The sequence below is a fragment of the Sitophilus oryzae genome, unplaced genomic scaffold (genome assembly GCF_002938485.1).
Source record: "Sitophilus oryzae breed Bouriz unplaced genomic scaffold, Soryzae_2.0 scaffold_1018_pilon_pilon, whole genome shotgun sequence".
NCBI lineage: Eukaryota > Metazoa > Arthropoda > Insecta > Coleoptera > Curculionidae > Sitophilus > Sitophilus oryzae.
Window position 1 is genome coordinate 314,460 of NW_022145636.1, and position 22,581 is coordinate 337,040.

The 22,581-nt window shown below is 31.1% G+C and overlaps 2 protein-coding genes across 6 annotated transcripts in view; one reads left to right on the top strand and one right to left on the bottom strand.

Moving 5' to 3' along the window:
* LOC115874640 (leukotriene A-4 hydrolase) overlaps positions 1 to 10,902 on the bottom strand; it is a 22,743-nt gene extending 11,841 nt beyond the window's left edge. The window contains exons 1-5 of one of the 4 annotated variants that reach the window (XM_030889852.1): positions 10,858 to 10,902; positions 9,120 to 9,201; positions 8,916 to 9,031; positions 8,714 to 8,853; positions 1,081 to 1,192 (exon numbers count right to left, since the gene is read on the bottom strand). In XM_030889852.1, the coding sequence (XP_030745712.1) occupies positions 1,081 to 1,192; positions 8,714 to 8,853; positions 8,916 to 9,031; positions 9,120 to 9,201; positions 10,858 to 10,887 (480 nt within the window). In that variant the 5' untranslated portion in view covers positions 10,888 to 10,902. Of the gene's footprint in view, positions 1 to 1,080; positions 1,193 to 8,713; positions 8,854 to 8,915; positions 9,032 to 9,119; positions 9,343 to 9,445; positions 9,627 to 10,857 lie in introns of those variants that run through there. The other 3 variants (XM_030889861.1, XM_030889868.1, XM_030889877.1) reach the window with 3 other exon arrangements.
* On the top strand, positions 9,850 to 21,273 carry LOC115874665 (nucleoporin SEH1). Of its 2 annotated transcripts, none has more exons than XM_030889894.1 (7): positions 9,850 to 10,064; positions 11,741 to 11,897; positions 11,954 to 12,097; positions 13,971 to 14,088; positions 17,840 to 18,076; positions 20,650 to 20,807; positions 20,861 to 21,273. In XM_030889894.1, exons 1-7 carry the CDS (start codon positions 9,954 to 9,956, stop codon positions 21,016 to 21,018), a joined length of 1,083 nt encoding a protein of 360 aa, XP_030745754.1. In that variant the 5' UTR covers positions 9,850 to 9,953; the 3' UTR covers positions 21,019 to 21,273. The 2 variants fall into 2 exon arrangements, with proteins under 2 accessions (XP_030745754.1, XP_030745748.1); XM_030889888.1 differs by lacking the exon at positions 9,850 to 10,064 and adding an exon at positions 10,447 to 10,710.
* Positions 21,274 to 22,581: the final 1,308 nt, after the last annotated feature.

The following is a 22,581-nucleotide window of genomic DNA, read 5'->3' on the forward strand; positions in this document are numbered from 1 at the left end:
ACGGAGATAGCAGCATTTCGGTGGCTATTTCAGATCACTGGGAGTTAGCAGATATTCTTGAGTTAAAATAGCAAATTTCCTTTAATGTTAAAAAATGTATTTGCTTTCCCTACTTATAGAGTATTTTTTTCTCTTTCTAATGGTGTAAAAAAAACTTATTCACATAAAAAATGGAGTTAGCAGGTTATCACGTTTCACTGACGATTTGTTATGTTATTTGTTATATTGATTGACGTATTCAATTGTTTTCGGTCACTTCCTGTTTCACCGGAAATGACTACAACTTTTTAAATGGAACACTCGGTATTTTGTTACTTTATTCCATAGAAAATTACACTCTGAATAAAATAACGTATCAGATGTCAACTTTTGACATTTTCGAATATGGTGAACATGCGATTCATAACGACAATTTCACTCGAAATATCAAGTGTGTGGCACCAAATTATTCGTAAAAAATGCCTTTTCCAAAAAATATGCTAATGAGTCACCCTTGTTCCATTTGAAAAAATTGAGATATGATTAAAACTACGATTTGGGCATCTTTTAATCGGTCAGAACAAGACACTAAAAATATTAGACGATCAAATCTATTTTTCCAAGGTTCCTTGATCAAAAATTGATTTAAATTAGTGTTTTTAACACAGCCACGGCATTCTAGATTGAAATTTAAAACACAATTTTGTTTTAAGTGTCAAAAGTTCGCGTATGATATGTCATTCTATTCAGAGTGTCATTTTCTATCGAATAAAATAAAAAAATAGAGAGGGTGCCATTTAAAAATCAAAAGTCTTAGTAATTTCCGGTGAAACAAGAAGTGGCCGAAAATAATTGAATCCGTTAATTAATCCTAATTTATGTCTTTATACTAACATACGAAATCTCGTTTTTTAATATGAAAATATAAAAAAGTTATAGGGGTGAGCTACTTTTGAGACGCACCGCACCCGGAATACATTAGTATAATGTTTATAAATTTATCTATCTCTTTTAAAAACAAATAAAATAAAAGTAAATTATCATATTCACTAATAACTCTTTAAATAGTAAAAAATTACGTTTTACTGAAGCAGACGTTACCTGAAATTGACTGAACAAATATGGATATTTTTGGCCTGCAGTTGCCTTAGGAGACAACCATTGCAATCCTGTCGCATCAGGGCTGGTTTGATAATCAATAGCAATTTTATATCTGCAAGAATAAGTTAACTTTATAAGAGTGGAGTTTACAATAAGATAATTAATTTTAAAATTACTGTCTTAAGTTTACTGTCGTTCATCATTAGGCGAAAAACTACAATACAGTATAAATCCACAACTATAACGCACTTGCTTATAATAGAAGTGCATATAAGGAAAAACATGCCAAGAAAATACTAGCAGGGCCATCCAAACGTAGAAATGAGAACTCCTAAAGGCTGGTAAGAATGAAGCGTGTACGCTCAATGCAGTATACACGCGTCACTGCCGGCTGAGATCACACCTACAGAAGATGGGACTTGTGGAAGACGCCGAATGCCGACTCTGGTATTGAAGATGACGAAACAATGAAGCACGTTATGTGTACCTGCTCCGCTGGGGGCAGGACCAGTGTTGGAAAAAATCATGATTTTTTTTTAAAAATCAAAAAAATCAGATTTTTTTTTATTTAAATCAGATTTTTTTGATTTTAATTCAAAACAATATTAAAATCGGATTTCCAAATGACTAGGACTTATTTCCATTTAAAGGCCTATCCTAAATGGCTAAATCTTTATAACTCTGAGCGATACCGATAACATTAACAATACTACGGCGCGTGTCATTTCTCCACATCGGTCACCAATATATTCCGCAAAAAAAGTCGCTCCCTTCAGATCAAAAGGATATTTTTTCAAACGTCTCAAAAGTATTAATTTTTGTCATTTTAACGGCTAGGCATAAAAGTAAAGCACTGTTACGCCTAAGCACAAAAGTGCAAAAATATATTATTAAACTAATATTAGGTGTCAAATTCAACGAGTGTAGAAATCGTTTCTCGATTACTGTTTGTATTAGTTGCAATGTTTGAAATTGATTAAAAAATTATTTGTAATGTTTTAAAAAAATGGTGTTTTATTCGAAGTAAAAATGTACTTTTTGTGCCTCCTTGTAACGTAGGAATAGCTTTACGATGGTCCTCAAAACGTACAGCATCGTCAAAAAAGTATAATTTCTACTCTTAATAAAACAATAAACTATTAGCCTAAGAGCTGACGACATATTTAGAGAACCTATTTTAGGCAAGCTAGAATAACTAAAAATGTATAGTTTATTAACTGGTGAACCCAGAATCCTAAGTCTGGCTGGGGGTATTTCGCTACTGCGCAACCCATAACATTTGCAAAAAAATAAATGCAAAAAACATTCTTTAGGCAACTTGAAATTTGTTTATTCTTAAATTTTAGCATCTATTTAACCTAGAAATAAGCGTGCCAGACTTTTTTTTCGGGTTTAAAGCGTAACCAGACCATTCCAAATATGTTTAATTATTATACCTGGAAAACATACTTTAGGCATTCTAAAATTTTCCTTTCAATAAGAAGACTTTTTAATTTAAGTATTTTGTCTATATATCTGAAAGAATAAAAAGACGAATAATTATTTAAAAATTAGCATAATATAAAATATATTTTTTTCAAACGCAACAAAAGTATAATTATTATTATACTTTTGTGACATATTATATTATTATTAATTTTTGCGACCTGATTGACAATATAAAAAAGTCATTTTAACGCCTAAGCATAAAAGTAAAGCACTTTTACTTACTTTTGAATCTATTTAGAAAGATTAACAATGGTACTAAAATTCCAGAATATTTATTTTTTTAGCACTGTACATGGTACCCTTTTGTCGGGACTACGTTTTCTGGTAAAACCACTTCTTTAAATTTTAAACCATGTTGTTGGCGCACTTTTAAAAATTCTTTGCATTTTTGTAGTCTGCCTTCATCAAAAACAATAACTTTGTCACTAGTAACTTTTTTACAAACTACACAACTTAAATGTTTTTTATCCATTGTGATTTAGTAGTTAGTAGCGAAATTAGTAGTTACTAAAATATTTATTTGCAGTAATTATTCTAAACTATTTACACTATGCACGTCAATATTTAATTTATAAATACATATTTGTACATGGTAACTTAATTCCCACAAAATAATCTCTGAATTAAAAGCCTGCAAATAATTGAAATGAAACCGAAAAAAAATTGTTTTTATGAAAATTTGAAGTACTCCAAAATTCTGTTACGACAGCCGCATCGGCTGCCGACGGGTCTCAATAAACTATCTTTCTCGCGCTTATAGATACTCATAAGACTTTTTTGTCGCGCTCATTTAAAATCTTTATTCGCGTCTGGCAAGTATTAAATCCCATTGAATTCGTCTGGCTATTAACACATATTTTTTAATATCATCTAATACACACGCTGTAAACATTTTAGAATGCCTAAAGTATGTTTTCCAGGTATAATATAATTAAACATATTTGGAATGGTCTGGTTACACTTTAAACCCGAAAAAAGTCTGGCACACTTATTTCTAGGTTAAATAGATGCTAAAATTTAAGAATAAACAAATTTCAAGTTGCCTAAAGAATGTTTTTTGGATTTATTTTTTTGCAAATGTTATGGGTTGCGCAGTAGCGAAATACCCCCAACCCCCTAGCCAGACTTAGGATTCTGGGTTCACAAGTTATTAAACTTTATTTTTTTTTGTTATTCTAACTTGCCTAAAATATGTTCTCTAAATATGTCGCCAACCCTCCGGCTATATTGTTCGGAAATAGTCTTAAGTCGCGAATGAAATTAGTATTATCTAATGTCAAAGTGTAAAGTAGGTACTTACTGCAAATCAAAATGTCGGTAAGAATTTGGAAACATACCAACGTTTCAAAAAAACATACGATTATAGATTTTCGGGAATGAAGATATAGTCTCTATATCAGAAGAACCTAGTTCTGCATCAGTCTGCGAATGATATGTATTTGTATAGTAGGTACATAAATTTTAAAATAAATCCCTGCCTTTAGCGGTCTTATGGATTCACACGAAATTATTTCAAAAATCGGTTCAATTGATAACTTTTACAGTTATTTTTTGATTTATTATAAAGTTTCAATAAAATTAATTTTTGATTTAAACCACATGATTAAAATTAAAAAAATCACTTGATTTAAATCATTTGATTTAAATCATTCCAACCCTGGGCAGGACCAGGCTTGAGATGTTTGGCAAACCCATTCTAAAGCTAGCAGACCTAGGAGACATATCACCCTCGGACATAACAGCCTATGTTAAAAGGGTGGGTCTTGAGGGTGAACTTTAATACTCTTTTTCTATTAAAGAGCTTGTAGAAACTGAGCCACAATAGGCCCTCGCGGCCGCAGTGGAGGGCCCCACCTGGGACCCACTCTTAGTCAATACAAGAAAAAAACTGCACTAGTTCATTGCCAATGGTGCGAAAACTGAACATGAACTGAATGATGTGCTTGGGCGGCACATAGAGACAGGCGAAAAAAGTCATAGTAGAACATAATAGCGCCAAAATTCTCGGCAGATCTGATAAGCAAAGGCAGTCCACGCTGTAGTGGGTCTACTAACAGGGCACTGTAATCTGAATAGGCATCTAAAGCTAATGGGATTGATGAATCAAGCCATCGTTAAAAGGCCACAGTGGATCAGGCCGATAGCCACTTCAAAGTATCTAATCTAATACCATATTTCTTGGTGCCCTCGAGTACATTTTATGCGGATTATACTGTATGTCATTAATTAATAGAAAAAAGATTATTTTTACCAGTATTTGATTAAAATTAATGCTGTAACACAAAAATAAGAACAATAATTCTCAGTCCGGCAATAGTGCGTCGGGCATCTGTAGCTCCTAGAATAGAAAACTTGAGAATTTTGTTTAAGTGCAAACCTAAAGTATGTACCAGGATGTATTTCCGTAAAATATTTTAACTTCTATAGGGTGGCTCAAAAAGTGTGAGTGGATCTGGATGATTTTTTTCAAATGGAACACCCTGTATATTATTGCATTTTTGACTTCCTTTACATATCTTTACTAAGATATGAGTAAGTTTATTTCGATAGTTTCAGAGATATTTAAAAATTAATCAAAAATATATATTTTTCAAACCTTCTTAAAAAATAATAAAAATACAAGAACGGTCCTGATATGAAAACCATATTAGGTATTTACTTTAGATGGTTTGTTCTTACTTTGCTATAAATATGTTATGTAATCGTAAATCATACAGGATGTTCAATATTCTACACCAAACTTTCAAAAATATAAAATAATTTTTCTTCGTTTCTTTAAATGGAACACCCTGTATATTATTTTGTTATTAGATGGAGAATTAAAAAAATGAACATTTTTTGTATTTAAAGTATATCAAAAATTTTAATAGTTTTCCGGATACACGCAGTATTATTTGATATGGCGCTTTCAATGGTAAAATACGAGAGAAAAATCATTGGGTGGCTTTGATAGAAATTTACTATGGAAAATGCCATATGAAATACAAAACCGGGAATATCTGCGAAACCGTTAAAAATTTTGAAATACTCTAAATACAAAAAATGTTCATTTTTTAGTTATCCATCTATTGAAGAAATAATATACAGGGTGTTCCATTTAAAAAAAAAACGAAGAAAAATTATTCTATTTTACAATGTTTGGTGTAGAATTTTGAACATCCTGTATGATATACGATTTCCATATTTATAGGAAAGTAAGTACAGACCATCTAAAGTAAATATCTAATATAGTTTTGATTTCAGGACAGTTCTTGTATTATTAATAATTTTTTAAGAAAGTCTGAAAAATATATAAATTTTATTTATTTATTAATATCTCTGAAATTATCGAAACATATTTACTCTTGTCTTTAGAATTACGTAAAGTGACCTGAAAGGAAGCCAAAAATGCAATAATATACAGGGTGTAATCCCGATCCACTCACACTTTTTTGAGCCACCTTATAGAAGTTAAAATATTTTCCTGAAATACATCCTAGTACATACTTTAGGTTTGCACTTAAACAAAATTCCCAAGTTTTTATTCTAGGAGCTACAGATGCCCGACGCACTAATGCCGGACCCTGTATTTCAAAATTCTAACTAATAAGTAAAAAGAGTACATTGCATTGTGGTCGAAATTGGTACGTTTTAACAGCGAAAACCTATTTCCTGACTAGATAGATCAAAGCCGATATAAATATGTCATGGGCTCGATTTCTGAGACACGTTTAATGGCACAAACCGCCTGCGCTTTGGTGATTTTCACTGCCAACTGAGATATGGGGTCTTTTTGAATTTTTGAATATTTTCAAAACTGTCCATAGGAACTTTCTTATTTCGTGGAATAATAAAATTCTGTACAAATCTCCTTAGGCACTTTTTTAAGCACAATCCAGTGGCGTAGTTAGTTTTATTTCTATACTTGCTCTATTTGTCAGAAATTATGAAAAAATATAATGGAGAATGCATGTCTCTTCAAAATACTATTAAGGTTGCCTACCCCTCAAACTAAGATTTTCCTAGATATTTTCATTTACATGATTTGATCTGAGTAAATCTTTATTATTTGATAAAATCTAGGTGGCTGGTGATATGTCTGACGTTACTTCAACATAGCTGTCTAATTAGTCCAACTTTAACAACTAGTTCTCATTTTGTGTCAGTTAAAACAAAAAAAGTTCTCAGAAATTTGCCGAAAATGCAAACATTATCCTACATCAGAGAGAACTGATATGATTATATTAGTTGGTGAATGCAGTGTGCATTCGCCAATTAATAAAATACTTAAATCACAGAATATCTAGCTACGCAAGCTAGCGTAGCTAGATATTCTGTGCTTAAATGCTCCTGATTCTATCTAGTCTGGTTAGGTTAGGCTTTTAGGTTTTTTTATGGGGATATGCTAAAGACATTGTTTACAAAACTCCACCATCTAGTGTCGACAACATGAGATATATTATTGTAGCTACTTTTCGAGGTAGAACTCCACATATGCCTTTTAAAATGAAAAGATCCTTTTGAAAAGACAATCATTTTATGAAGTTAACAGGAAAGAAAGCATTTTGAGCATTTGATTTCATCTAGCTAATTTTTGTCGCATAATTATAGGTTTATATCTAGTTTTAATTCTGTAATAATTAAAATATGTTTTAAACGTGTATCTTTTAATTACCCATGAGTATTTTACTCAACGTCTTTAATTTTTGGTAAATTAACAAAAGGTACATCACGCAGCCACCTAGATTTTTTCAAATAAGATTTACTGACGCAAAATCATAAAAATTAAAATATCTGGGAAAACCTTTGTCTGAGGGGTAGGCAACCTTAATAATATTTTGAAGATATATAAATTCCCCATTGAACACCGGAAAAAAATACACAATTTGACGTGTTTAACAGATAGACTACCTATGTAGCTGTTCAACTTATAAAGTGGTCCTATAAACATGGTATACGCTGCTCATAATTGAAGTGAAATTAATTATAAAGTTTTATACATATTTTTTTGTTTAATCCATATTTCTAAATTTGAATGTATAAAATATCTTACAGCTAATAAATAATTAAAACAATGATTCGTTGCCTGAGGCATACTTGAAATAGAGTATATAGTGATATTTGATAAATGGCAACAGTGGCAACTTCGCTTCTTCATATGACAGATAGACCTGTGAGATAGACTACTTATTTCGCGCAGCCGCAAAGAAAATTGAAAACCGGACTGTCGCTACTCGTCAGTTTACTTACTCCGACTTTATATCTTTGGAAAGGGTTAAAAACCAGCATTTTTTTTAAATTCATAACCAAATATGATTTCCATTATGAAATTATATTTTTTATTATTTCTGACAAAAAGGCCAAGTATATAAAAAAAAAGAAAAAAAAACTCATTACACCGCTGGATTGTGCTTTAAGAAAAAGTGCCTTAAGAACGTTTTCACAAAATTTAAATATTCCGCGAAATAAACAAGTTATGGGCAGTTTTGAAAATGGTAAAAAAATTCAAAAATACCCGGTATCTCAGTTGACAGTGAGGATATCAACAGGTGGTTTATGCCTGTTTATATAGAGTTTCCATACGTCTGGATTTACCTGGACATGTCTGGAGTTTTAGTGTAAGGGACGGTCCGGCCCGTATTTGGAAAAGCGTCTGGGAAACCTGACAGCAAAAACAATTTAACTTAGTAAAATATTTTACAGTTACAGTTGAATTAATGTCTCAGTTACTTTGTTGAATATTTTAGTCCCTACGAAACTACAGCTCTATTTAATCAGCGCATGTTCGAGAGTAACCTTTTCTATACTTTGGTTTATATTTTGTTGATTTCCGGGCTATTATTTGCGTCCTATAAAAGTCCATAAATAAGTTTATAGTTTCTTTTTTGCGACGCCCGGATTTTGTCCAGATATCAGAGTTCATTTGTCCAGATTTCTGAGGTAACTTGTCCGGAATTTCCAAAAGTCTTTATGGAAACCCTATGTTTATGCCATAAAACGTGTCTCAGAAATCAAGCCGATATCTATATCGGTTCTCTATCTTGTCGGGAAATAGGTTTTCTCTGTTAAAACAGATCAATTTCGACTAGCGGTACATTAATAATAGTAATTGGTCTTAAATCTTATCATATTATATATATCAAGATGGTCACTTTATTTAATATACCTTAGTTTTTCGTCATTTGGAAGTTTAATTGTCAACTTTGTACCATAATCAGGTACATGATCACCTAAGCTAAATTCAACATTTTCTTTACTTTCAGCATCATAAATTCTACAGATATTTAATTTCATTGTATCAAGAATCTAGAAAAAAAATCACAGTATTTACAGCAAATTTTATTACAAATAGAAGTTAATTTACTTACAACTTCATTAACTGTTTTATCAATTTTTTCAACAGTAAGTTCAGTGGTACCAGATAATATCTTTTTATCAAAGTTTACATTTAAATTCAGAGATATGTTGACCACTTTTACATACTCTAAAAAGGATATAAGTAGTGTTATACCAATAGTTTTTTAATTAAAAGGTATTAAAAAAATCACACATTAGAGTTCTATTTCACACACCTGGTCGAGAAAATGAACTTGGGTCTAAAGGACTCAGCCTTGCTGCAGCCATTGTTATGTATAGAGAAAAAGCTAGGATCACCTATAATTGTGTTTAACAATATATAAACAAGGGTTTAACTAATGTCTAAGTAGGTATAAAACATAACTCAAGTATAGAAATGATAATAGATAAGATTATTTTAATCAGATTATACTAACAAAAATTCAATGATAAATAAATCTGCAACAAACAAAATAAATGACATCATAAAAACTGCATATGCAAAATTAGGTAGATTAATCATTGACAAAATTAATTTAGAATGTTATTCTGTAAGACTTACTTCGTTTATAAAGTTTTACCAAGTACACTAGTAGAGTAAATTTAATATTAAACTCGTAACACGGACTCGTAATGATTAGTGAATATAAACATAGACAACAAATGATTAATTGTGATTAATAATTAAATCAAATAAATTACAGGTTAGGTTTTCACAATTTTCAAGCAATTTTGTTTTTTATTTACCATAGAACAAAAATTTGGAATCTAAAAGATCAAGGATGTATAGAAAAATGTTAATTTTCAAATATGTAAAATACCAATGACTAAAGTATTCTTTATTATTAGTCATTGTAAAATACGTAGTTTACTTGTAGTTTAAAATAAGTATACCAGGGTTGGCATGTCGTGCCAAAGTTTATGTATAATTTAATCCTTTAGCTATGGTTATATGAGTATGAGTGCTTCTGTGGATAAATGACAGAGGAAAGTATGGTTATGTTCCCTTAAGAAGCCAAAGTTAGAAAAAAATTGTTTGAAATTATTATTTTAAGTTTTTTTTTCTAAAAATGTTTGAAGCTCAGGAAATAAAAGCGGAGCATAAGGATCTAATTCACGATGTAGCATTTGATTTTTATGGTGATCGAATGGCAACATGCTCTAGTGATCAATATGTAAAGGTTAGTAATGTTTAAGCAATGTTTGTATGTTCTAAAAGTGCATAACTACCATTTAAATTGCAATTATTTATTAAAAAATCCTCCATGTATGAGAAACTCGCAGTTGAACCCTTTTTTTCCGTAGCTTTTTTGGTATACCGCTTTTTTTATTGAAGCAGCATTATCAGTTATAAAAAATGGGTACACATTTTTTTAACTATTTTAATTCCTTCTATTTTATATCCAAATGTGATTTACCTCCGGTTTGTGATCGAGAATGTACTCGTGTACTTGGTAAACATTTTTTATTGGTATATGGGGTCCGGCAATAGTGCATTGGGCATCTATACAAAATTTCTGTATATATTTTTTTTACCATCTATACAAAAGTTTTTTATTATAGGAGCTACGACGCACTATCGCCGGACCCTGTATGTAAATAAAAAATGTCCACCATGTTTATTGTTAAATCTACTAAAAAAGTGGTGCTATAAAAAAACAGTCGCCTAAAACTTATTAGGTATTGAAGCAAGTATTTACATTTATTACAATGTCTGAATTTGAAATTCAAGAAATTGAAGTTAATCATAGAAATCTAATTCAAAAAGTAGCCTTTGATCAGTGTGGTTCTCGAATGGCAACATGTTCCAATGATCGCTTTGTGAAGGTATCTAATTAAATAAACTTAATTTAAAAAAATGTTAGAACTTTTTCTAAATTTTATATTAGGTATGTACATTTCAGAATTCCATTAATTTCTATCAAGATTTTTTTTTTCCATATTAATGTGTAATGAGGAATAATTGTTTCATACCTGATATATATGAGCTATTATATTTATCATTTTGTTTTTTTTTTTCACCTCAGTGTAACAATTTTTGGGAACATATAGAATATTGACTTAGTTATGGAATGATTAATTAATAAGGGAAATGCCTATAGTTTTAATCATTATTTATTATCATATTCAAGTGATACGAGGTCAAAAGTTCCTAATCTTTGACAAAGTAACAGGGTTAACTGGTTTAGAATACTATAATATGGTTATATAAAACCTTTTTTTTCCATTAGCACTAGATAATTCATTCACACATATTAGTACTTCATATTCAGATAATTAAGTTATGATTTAACCCACTTGTGTATGTATATACAATATTATACACTATGTTTTTCCTTTTTTTCTTTGCTTGTGGTCATTTATATTCATGTTTGTGTTCATGTTAGTTTTCTCATGACTGATTACTAAATAATTTGATACTATTTTCATTTAAAACTATTTTTTTTATGTTATATTTTTTTTATTATATATTATAATTATATAATAATTTTTACTCTGAATAAAAAATGCTATTTGTTTGTGTTCATGTTAGTTTTCTCATGACTGATTACTAAATAATTTGATACTATTTACATTTAAAACTAATTTTTTTATGTTATATTTTTTTTATTATATATTATAATTATATAATAATTTTTACTCCGAATAGAACATGCTATTTTTTTCAAACTCCACAAATAATTTTTTAAACAATTTCGAACGTTCCAAATAATATAAAATATTTAAAAGTAATACCTTGTAAGTAATTATATGTATATCGAGGAACTATGGCTAAGAATAATTTTGTGAAAGATTGGTGTAAATAAAAATAAAGAATTGTATTTATTAGCACTTATGTGGTATAAATCCATTTAAGGTTTGGGATAAAAACAGCGATGGTGATTGGACACTAACATCTAGCTGGAAGGCACACTCAGCTTCAGTCTGGAAAGTTACGTGGGCACATCCAGAGTTTGGTCATGTATTGGCAACTTGTTCATTTGATCGTACTGCAGCTGTATGGGAGGAAATTGGTAAAACTGAACTAACTTTGCTATTTAAAATTTTTGTTTTATAAATACCTTTTTAGTTGGTGATATGCCAGGACCTCGTCAAAGAGGTACAAGACACTGGGTTGGAAGGACACATCTAGTCGATTCAAGGACGTCAGTTACTGATGTGAAGTTTGGACCTAAAGCACAAGGACTACTTCTTGCAACATGTTCAGCAGAAGGTAATATTTTTATCAATAACTTTTCAAAGGCAATAAAGATATATTTTGTTTTCAAATTGCTTGTTATTAAATTGAAAACTAGATAATTTGTATTACTATACTGGTTGCGTAACTTTTTTAATTTTTCAGATTTTTTAGAATTTATGTCATGCAGGGTGTCCCAGGCTGAGCGTGCCTTAGAAGTTTCTAGAGAACCACAATATCTAGATCGGAGATTTTTTGCACATCATTGTTTTACAACGAGATCTATCGATTAAAAATATTTTCAATATGGCGGCACTTCCGGAAATACCAGAAGTTGACAGCTACTTTCTTATTTTAAATGGGTGCCCCCTATTATGTACTTAAATTCTCTGTAAAATTCTATGAATATTGATGTTAAACACTCTATATCTAACATTAACCGTTTCTGAGAAAAAAAAATATTTAAAATTTTTGGACGAAAAAAACTACCTGTCAAGAAAATTTGTATAGCCTAAAAGTCAAATTTAGTGATTACCACAGCCACTGTGACGTAAAGAGAAGACATGTGGCTATATATTTCAAAAATTAACTTGTTCAAATGTCATATAATAATGGCGGTAGCTGTCATGGAATTGAGTGATTAAAAAATTATCATAAATCATTTTTTTCAAATGGAAACCCAGTTTTTTTATTCCACTAATGAAACGGTTTTTCAATTTGTTACTTTTTAACTATACATATTCCTATACCTAAAATAAATCGTTTTTAAGTTATTTAAGATTGAGTTAGAAAACGTATATTTTTCTTGATTTTATCTAGCTTCCTTTGACATTAAGTATCAAATGGTCAGACAATTTATTTCCATCTGTCAGAAAACGAATTATTTGAATTTCCTATAGTACAAATACTGCCTACTAAGAGTTTAAAAAGTGTATTTATAAAAATATATCTCGTATTTTCGCTCTTTAGTGATATTTAATAGCTGATATTATATTAATATTCCGTATGACCGAAAAAAAAAACAGCGCAAAGTTGGCTCGAAAATGATGCTGCTTTTTGAACAAAGCGTCAAAATATGACATGGCTAGATCTAGTGTTTTACATCACCTGACGTTTAAAGTCGTAGGCTACTGGTTAAAATCAAGAAAAATATACACTTTAAAACTAAATCTTAAATAACTCAAAAACGATTTATTTTAGGTATAGGAACATATATAGTTAGTAATGAATTGTAAAGCCTTTTCACTAGTGAAATAAAAAAATGGGTTTCTATTTGAAAAAAATGATTTATGATAATTTTTTAATCGCTCAATTCTATGACAGCTGCGGCCATTATTATATGACATTCGAACAATTTAATATTTGAAAAATATAGCCCCATGTTTCCTCTTTATGGCACAGTGGCTGTGGTAATGACTAAACTTGACGTTTAGGCTAGACACATATTTTTGACAGGCAGATTTTTTTGTTCAAAAATTTTAAATAATTTTTTCCTCAAAAACGGTTAATGTTAGATATAGAGTGTTTAATATCAAAATTCATAAAATTTTACAGAGAACTTAAATACATAATAAAAAATGGAGGCATCCATTTAAACTAAGAAAGTTGCTGTCAACTTCCGGTATTTCCGGAAGTGCCGCCATATTGAAAATATTTTTAATCGATAGTTCTCGTTGTGAAACTATGATGTGCAAAAAATCTCCGAGCTAGATGTTGTAGTCCTATAGAAACTTCTAATGCACGCTCAGCCTGGGTACTAACATACCTAATCTCGTTTTTTTGTCTGAAAAAATAAAAAGGTTATAAGGGTGAGCCACTTTTGAGACGTACCGGGTATAAAAGTTATGAAAAATCTAAATTTGCACTGGAAATCTTAAAAAAATTCTCAAAGTCTATCATTTAATTTTAGGAATTATAAGGATCTATGAAGCACCTGATGTAATGAATTTAAGTCAGTGGACATTGCAACATGAAGTTCAGTGTAAATTGCCTTTAAGTTGTTTGACATGGAATCCCAGTTTGTCAAGGTAATATTAAGATTGTAATTTTAAAAGAACAGGAGTATTATAATAATTGTATCCTAACTTATTAATTTGAAAAGTATTAAAAAACTTTAAACTGGTCAACGCAAATGCATTTTTAAATGAAACGCCTTTTATATCATGTGTAAAGTGTTTTTGTATTATATTAAGGTGGACTCTGAGGACTCGTGTACTTGACAAACATTTGTTATTGGGATACAGGGTTCGGCAATAGTGCGTCGGGTATCTGTACAAAATTTCTAAGTCATTTATTATAGGAGCTAAGAAGCACTATCGGCGGACCCTGTATGCCAATAAAAAATGTTTGCCAAGTACACGGGTTGTCGGAGTCCACCGCTAATTGTAGTATTTCTTCTTATTTCAAATATATATGTTACTGTAAATGTCCGAAATGCGGTAAAACCTAGGATAAGCGCGCTAAACCTAGGATTTACCAAGAACATTAACTAATTAAGTTAGCCTGGTTATTTGGAGGGTGTTAATGCATTGGTTAGCCTGGTTATTTGTAGGGTGTTAATGCATTGGTTAGCCTGGTTATTTGGGGGGTGTTAATGCATTGGTTAGGTGGTTATTTAATGGGGTTGGTTGGTTTTTACTACCACTTGCTTTTGGTAAATCCTGGGTTTTACCGCATTTCGGACATTTACAGTAACATATATACTTTATATGCGCTATTTTGAATTGTTTGGTTAATAAAAATTATAGTTTTAGTACATCAAGGTTTTTACATTATGTTCTAAAACTATAATAGATACCTTCTGACCATCTGTGTGCCTATTATATGCACTCAGCTTACGTTATTTTTTTCTAATTAAAAATGTATATCGAAGGTTTTTTTTTGTGAGGGGGAAAAATCTTGCATGAGACACCCATAGTTATTTGTTGGTGATATCGAAGGGTTTAGAAATAGATATATTTATTTATCTATATCTATTATCTATTATTGAATTTTATTTATTTTATTTTAAACTACTCCTTACAAACACCAAAAGAATAGTTGTTACAGGTAAGGGACTTAAATCTAAATAAATTAACTTAACAAAACTAAAACTACTGTACATACAATGAAAGCAATAAGAAAAAAAAAATTGGTTGAATTGAAACTAAAATATACAAAGTAAAAAAAAACAAAAATGTGCAGGTATATCACACTGTGGTGAAGGAGGTATGATTTACGATCTTATTTATTTCTTTTACATTTGTATGGAAAATATCTATATTAAACTGACTTAACACTGCATTACATTCGTCCAGGATGTGGCACATATAAGAACTGACCGTATATATATTAAATGTTTTATTTGAATTTGTTGTGCGACGTAGGCTGATTTTTGGGACATGAAATTTGATATTATTTATTAGATCTGAATTATTGAGTTTATAATTATTTAATATATTATATAATATTATTAAACATTGTACGATTCTTCGGGCGTGTAGATCCTGGAAGTTGAACGAGCTTAACATGTTTTTATATGATACCAACAGAGGGAAAACTGGATAAACACCATTTTGTTTAAAATATAGATATCTTAGAAATTTTTTTTTGGATTTTCTCAATCAGATCGCAATTGCATTCTGCTGTAGGAGTCCATATAATTGATGCATACTCTAAGTGAGGCCTAACTTAGCAATTGTACAGTTTGGACAAAGTACTAATTTGTTTGAAATGCTTAGAGTTTCTAATGAGAAAACCTCATGATACATAACCTTTGATATGCTTTATTGACAATGTTTCGATAGTGTAGATTAAACCTTAAGTTAGATTCAAACGTTATACCCAGATCTTTGATAGCCCTACTTTAAGTCAGAGTTTCACTATGTATACGATATTCAAAATTTATCCTGGTTGATTTACGTGTAAAGCTCACAAATGAACATTTTTCGATGTTAAGAAACATTTTATTGTTTGTAAACCAAGTCATAACATTTGTCAAATCACTCTGAAGATCAATACAGTCACTCTCGGAGGCAACACTTTTGTAAATCTTGAAATCGTCCGCAAACAAAAGACACTCTATATCTATTATCTATATCGAAGGGTTTAAAATAGATCATATAAATATATCTATTTCAAGGCAGAAAAAAGAAATCCTACACACATAATATAGAGGGCATTTCATTAAAAAAAGACAATTTGTATTTTTTTAATAGTTTTGGGATCCTCATTTTTTATTCTAATGTGATCAAGATACCTACAAAGGTATTTAAAGTTTCTTGATAATTTTTTAAATAAAAGAGATGACAAGGTGTAAAATACCGTATGATCGAAAAAAAAGGCATCAGCGATGGCTATGAACTATGAACTGAAGATTGCTGTAATTTTATGTGTAAATTTATATCTCATATAAATACGGTAATATATAATATATACAGAGTGCTACAAATTGGAGGTACGAGCATTGGTATCTCGGTAACCGTAATAGATACGAACATGGTTAAATTGGGGCAAAGTTGCGCTTTGAAATGTTCACCAAGATGCGATCAAAAAAGTTTTCAAAATTTCAAAGATTGCTGAGTTTTTTTTGGAAAAAAACGGATTTTTTGAAACCCAATTTAATTTTTTTTGTCGTTACTTTTTTGAAAATCAAAAAAAATTACACATTAAATACACATTCTCATAGCCACTTTATTAGGGATATCTGGTGGTAGTTTTAGATTTTCAACTTAGCTCATAATTTGTGAGATACAGAGGTCAACTTAATTTTTTTAAATACGGACCTGCATTTTTTATTTCAGCTTTTGAAAGAACTCCAGAATATATAATGTCATCGATCGTCAATTCCCAGCCAACTGGACGCCGTTTTTTTTCGATCATACCGTATAACCTACCACTGGTATCATTAAACTATTATACTACATAATATTCAACTATACTAAGGGTCGGTATTTCTGGTCTTGGGTGCCGATTTTCATGTGCACGAAGAGTACGGTCAACACGCTTTGTAAAATAAGATGTACTGAATAAAGACAGAAGGCAAGTATTTTTCCAAGCGCATGGAATCTGGCGTCAAATTAAGTGATTATGTAATAAATACTTCGTATTTTTGCTCTCTCCAACATACTAGATTGCCGTAGCGATTCACTCCTATATATGTAAACGCCGACCCAAGGTTTCGCTTGTCAGTAGGGTATATCAAATACTACATATTAATGTAAATATCCATTTGAAAAAATAATTTTTGACAAAATAAAGAAATGCCTTTTGATAGCAAACTTGTACATTGGATGAATCAATGAATAAAGAATAAAAAGGAAGGAGCGTTTCGCTCATTGACAGGAGACCTACTGGTTGTTGCATATGGCGCCGAAGCGTTTCCGGATGCCGATTTTTTTCAGATTTTGTACTTACTGATGAAACGTAATAACATCTTTGGTATTTGTCATAATTTTTGAGATGCCACGGGCCAAACAACTAACCATTTTCCCTAATTTTGACTGTTTGATTGAATAAAACACAAATCAAAACACCAGGCGTCAAAGCGAAACAAATCAAATTGCCAAAGTCCGATCGTGAAATTACCAATAAAATGAACCGACGACTGTCATCAGAGGTTTTCTAATATGGCGACTTCCGTCCCCGTTTCTTCTGCTAGGTGAAATATAGAAGGACTTCTTCCTTTTTATTCTTTATCCAATGCGTTGAATACATATTAATTATATAACTATAATATTTGTATTTAATTGATTTTTCTTTGTTGACTTTTTTGTTCTTACTGATATTGTTTTTTACTAGATTACATCCAGCAATGATAGCAGTAGGAAGCGATGACACAAATATGAATATTGGGGGAAAAGTCTTTGTTTATGAATACAGTGAAAATAGTAGAAAGTGGATTAAGTTGGAAACTATCAGCAACATAACAGAACCAGTCCATGACATAGAGTTTGCACCAAATCTGGGTAGAAGTTTACACATTTTGGCTGTAGCATCGAACAAGGATGTCAAGATACTTACATTGTCGCCAGTAGAGTGAGTCTTTTTGACTTATTTTAGTTGTCTGTTACTTCTTTCTAGTTATTTACTCACGGCCCGGCAGTAGTACGTCGGGCATCTGTAGCTCTTATAATAAAAAGCTTGGAAATGTTGTTTAAGTGTAAACCTAAAGTATTTTAAGGAATTTACTACAGCAGTCCAAAGACTGAGATCTACTACAGTCTTGGAAAACACAACACGATCTTCCAAGCTGAGCTATATGCTATTGAAACCTGTGTGCAACTGCTGGTAGAACAGCAATACACCGGGAAAACAATATGCATATTTTCGGATAGTCAAGCCGCGCTGAAAGCACTTGAGGCAACGAAAAGCACGTCTATGACGATTCTTCAATGTAAGAAACTACTCAATATACTGGGAGATAGGAACAAAGTGTCGCTAATATGGATACCGGGACATGTCGGCCTAGAGGGAAATGAACGTGCTGATTCCCTCGCCAAAATTGGTGCAGGCTCGCCATTCGTGGGTCTAGAACCGACACTTAGCGTTCCTAAAAATCTCGCAAGAGACAGGCTCTGTGAATGGGTTAGGAGTGCGACGTTTCGGGACTGGAATGACAGTCCCGGAATGGAACATGCCAAGAAAATCCTAGCAGGGCCATCCAAACATAGAACAGGAGAACTCCTAAAGGCCGGTAGGAATGGAACGCGTGTGCTCACTGCAGTGTACACGGGCCACTGCCGGCTGAGATCTCACCTACAGAGGACGGGACTGGTGGAAGACGCCGAATGCCGACTCTGTATGGAAGATGACGAAACAATGAAGCACGTTATGTGTACCTGCCTCGCTGGGAGCAGGACCAGGTTTGAGATGTTTGGCAAACTCATGCTAGACCTATCAGACCTAGGAGACATATCGCCCTCAGACATAACGGCCTATATTAGGAGGCTGGGTCATGAGGGTGAACTTTGACGCTCTTGTAAATTAGAGCGTGTAGAAACTGAGCCACAATAGGCCCTCGTGGCCTCAGTGGAGGGTCCCCCCCCATGGGACCCACTCTTAGTCAATACAATACAATACAATACAAACCTAAAGTATGTACTAGTATGTATTTCAGAAAATTATTTTAACTTCTATAGGGTAGCTCAAAAAAGTGTGAGTAGATCAGTATGATTTTTTAAATGGAACACCCTGTATATTATTGCATTTTTAGGTTCTTTTCAGATCACTTTACATAATCCTAAGATATGAGTAAATAGTTTTCGATAGTTTCAGAGATGTTAATACAGAAATAAAAAATATATATTTTCAGCCTTTCTTAAAAAATAATATTATAAATACAAGAACTGTCCTGAAATCAAAACTACATTAGGTATTTACTTTAGATGGTCTAAACTTACTTTGCTATAAATGTTGCAATGTTAAATCATATAGGATGTTCAAAATTCTACACCAAACTTTCTAAAATATAAAATAATTTTTTTTTTTTTTTAAAGGAACGCCTTGTATATTATTTTTTATTAGATGAATTAGAATTAAAAAATGAACATTTTTTGTATTTAAAGTATTTCAAAATTCTTAATGGTTTCACAGATACAAGCAGTATTATTTCGTATGGCTCTCTCAACAGTAAAATACGAGAGAAAAGTTATTGGGTGGCTTTGATAAAAATTTACTGTGGAAAACGCCATATGAAATATAAAACCGCAAATATCTGCGTAACCATTAAAATTTTTGATATACTCTAAATACAAAAAATGTTCATTTCCTAATTCTACATCTATCGAAAAAATTACATATGTACATACAATTCCATTTAAAAAAACGAAGAAAAATTATTTTATATTTTAGAAAGTTTGGCGTATAATTTTGTACATTATGTATGATTTACGATTACCATATTTATAGCAAAGTAAGTACAGACCATCTAAACTAAATACCTAATATAGTTTTGATTTCAAGATAGTTCTAGTATTTTTAATATTTTTTTTAACAAAGGTTGAAAAACTTATATTTTTTATTTATTTATTTATATCTCTGAAACTATCGAAATATATTTACTCATATCTTAGGATTATGTACAGTGGCCTGAAAGGAAGCCAAAAGTGAAATAATATGCAGGGTGTTTGTTCTATTTAAAAAAAAATCATCCCAATGCAATCCCACCCACACTTTTTTGAGCCACTCTGTAGAACTTAAAATATTTGTCCTGAAATATATCCTAGAATATAGTTTAGGTTTGCACTGAATAAAATTCCCAAGTTTTTTATTCTAGAAGCTACAGATGCCAGACGCACTCTTGCCGGATCCTGTACATATCATATGATCGAAAAAAAGGGTTTTGGAAATGAAGTTTGCCTGTGGTGCTATATGCAAAATTATATTATGAACGTCACTGATCATTTCCAAGTCAACTTGACGCCTACTGTAACATTAAATCTGTACAGTATGATTATTTTTATTAATGCTTTACATGAAATTTGACAACTGCTAATTTATGCATGTGCTACATTTTACTTCAATGATGACAAAAATACTTCGATGATGCAAAGAGTGATTAATTTTGTTGTCATTTTATGAATCCAAGTTGAGATTATTCTCAATTTTAGGGATGATCAGGTAGCACAGAGTGGATTAACAAAGTTAGACATTCAAACAGTTGGCCAGTTCGACGATCACGGAGGTACTGTTTGGCGAGTTTGTTGGAATGTAACTGGCACACTTTTAACGTCTACCGGGGATGATGGTTGTGTTCGAATGTTTAAAAGTGAGTAAACTCTATAGTACGATCAGCAGGAATTCAATTTATTTTTGTCCTAGTGCATGGTATTAATTTATGGAAACCAGTAGCGGCCCTCAAAGGTGATGGCACGCACGTACCCACCGCTGCTGAGGCTGCTCGCAGTTCTCAAGCAGCACAAACTGCTAGGTATATTAAATTAGGATCAATTCAGCCAAATAGGGAACTGCGGCATTAAAATAAATGCAGTTTTACAAGGAAAATGAGCAGTGACAAGGATATGTTTCATAAGGCTAATTTGTTACCCATGTATGTGTAAGTGGATTTATAGCTCATGCATACTTACTACTCAATAGTTTGAAGTTTTGATTATTGTATATAAGTTAAAAAGAATGTGAAGAATAGTTTTTACTGTGGCCATATTTTGTAAGAAAAACATATTGTCCTTAGGTATTATATTACTTTTTATATTATAATTGATTTTAATAATTTATTTATTTTTTCTTGATCCAAATAATTTTTATCCTTAAAGTATTATGTTATAGGATTATGTTTAAAGAGAGTTTTTGGTGCGCAATTAAGGGTTAAAGTTTGTGTACATATTTTTGAATGCTATTCTATTCTAAGTATAAAATTTTGAATAGAGCTTCCTCCTTGGGTAACCCAATTCAGCACCAAGAAACAATTTTTGGAAACTCATCCCTTCAAGGGGCAAAAATTCATTTTTTTTAAATTGTTTTAGGAGTATGCAATTTTCCACAAAGGTCCCTTAAGTGACATAAGTGAGTACTAAGACGCGATTTTTAGAAATTCTCCTAAAGGGATAAAATTGGGGGTAAAAATTTGAATAACATTTGCTGAAATTCTCACACCGTTTTCAAATATTTTTTATAAATTTCAAAACAAAATGCAAGTAAGATTTACAGAAATACACACAGGGTTGCGCTGTATTATATATCAAGAAGAACATTTTATATCGAAATGAAATTTTGGGAGGATATATAGGTTAATTGAAAGCATTTTATAAGAATATATACAGTTTTATAGGGTTGTCCCCAAAAAAGTTATGTATCAAAGTTGGTTTTTTGTAATAGAACACACTATATATTATTTAATCGATTTTCGGATTCCAGGTAAAAAATAAAGTTTCATTAAAGTAAAAATATTTTACATTTTGTGAAAATGAACAATAAACTTTATATTTCAATAACAGAGACCTAAACTGTAATTTACCCTGTATAGCCTGATATTTAGTTAAAATAACCATTGCATGTTATTAAAACAAATTGAAATTTGATCCAAATTTTATCCAGTTACAGAGGGTAAGACCAAAATAATATTGAACATTTATCATATGAGTCACATTTAAAAGCAAGTTACTCTTTTATTTTGAATGGAACACCCACTATATTATTCCGACATTCAATGGAGAATTCATATATCGTCAAAATATTTCCAAAGTTGCCTACCCCTTAGGTAAATATTTTCTTAGAAAGTTTTATAATTATGATTTTGTCTCAGCAGATCTTTTTGCGTCAGTAGATTTTTGTTTTTTAATGAAATCTAAATGGCTGTGATATACCTTTCGTTAATTTAACTTATTAACGAAATTACTAATTAACACTAAAGTATGTAGAGTACAATATTCAACGGTATGAAAAAGAAACACATTCAAAACATATTTTAATTATTACAGAATTAAAACTATATGTAAACGTATAATTATGTGACGGAAATTAGCTAGATGAAATCAAATGCTCAAAATACTTCCTTTCCTGTTAACTGCATAAAATGATTCTCT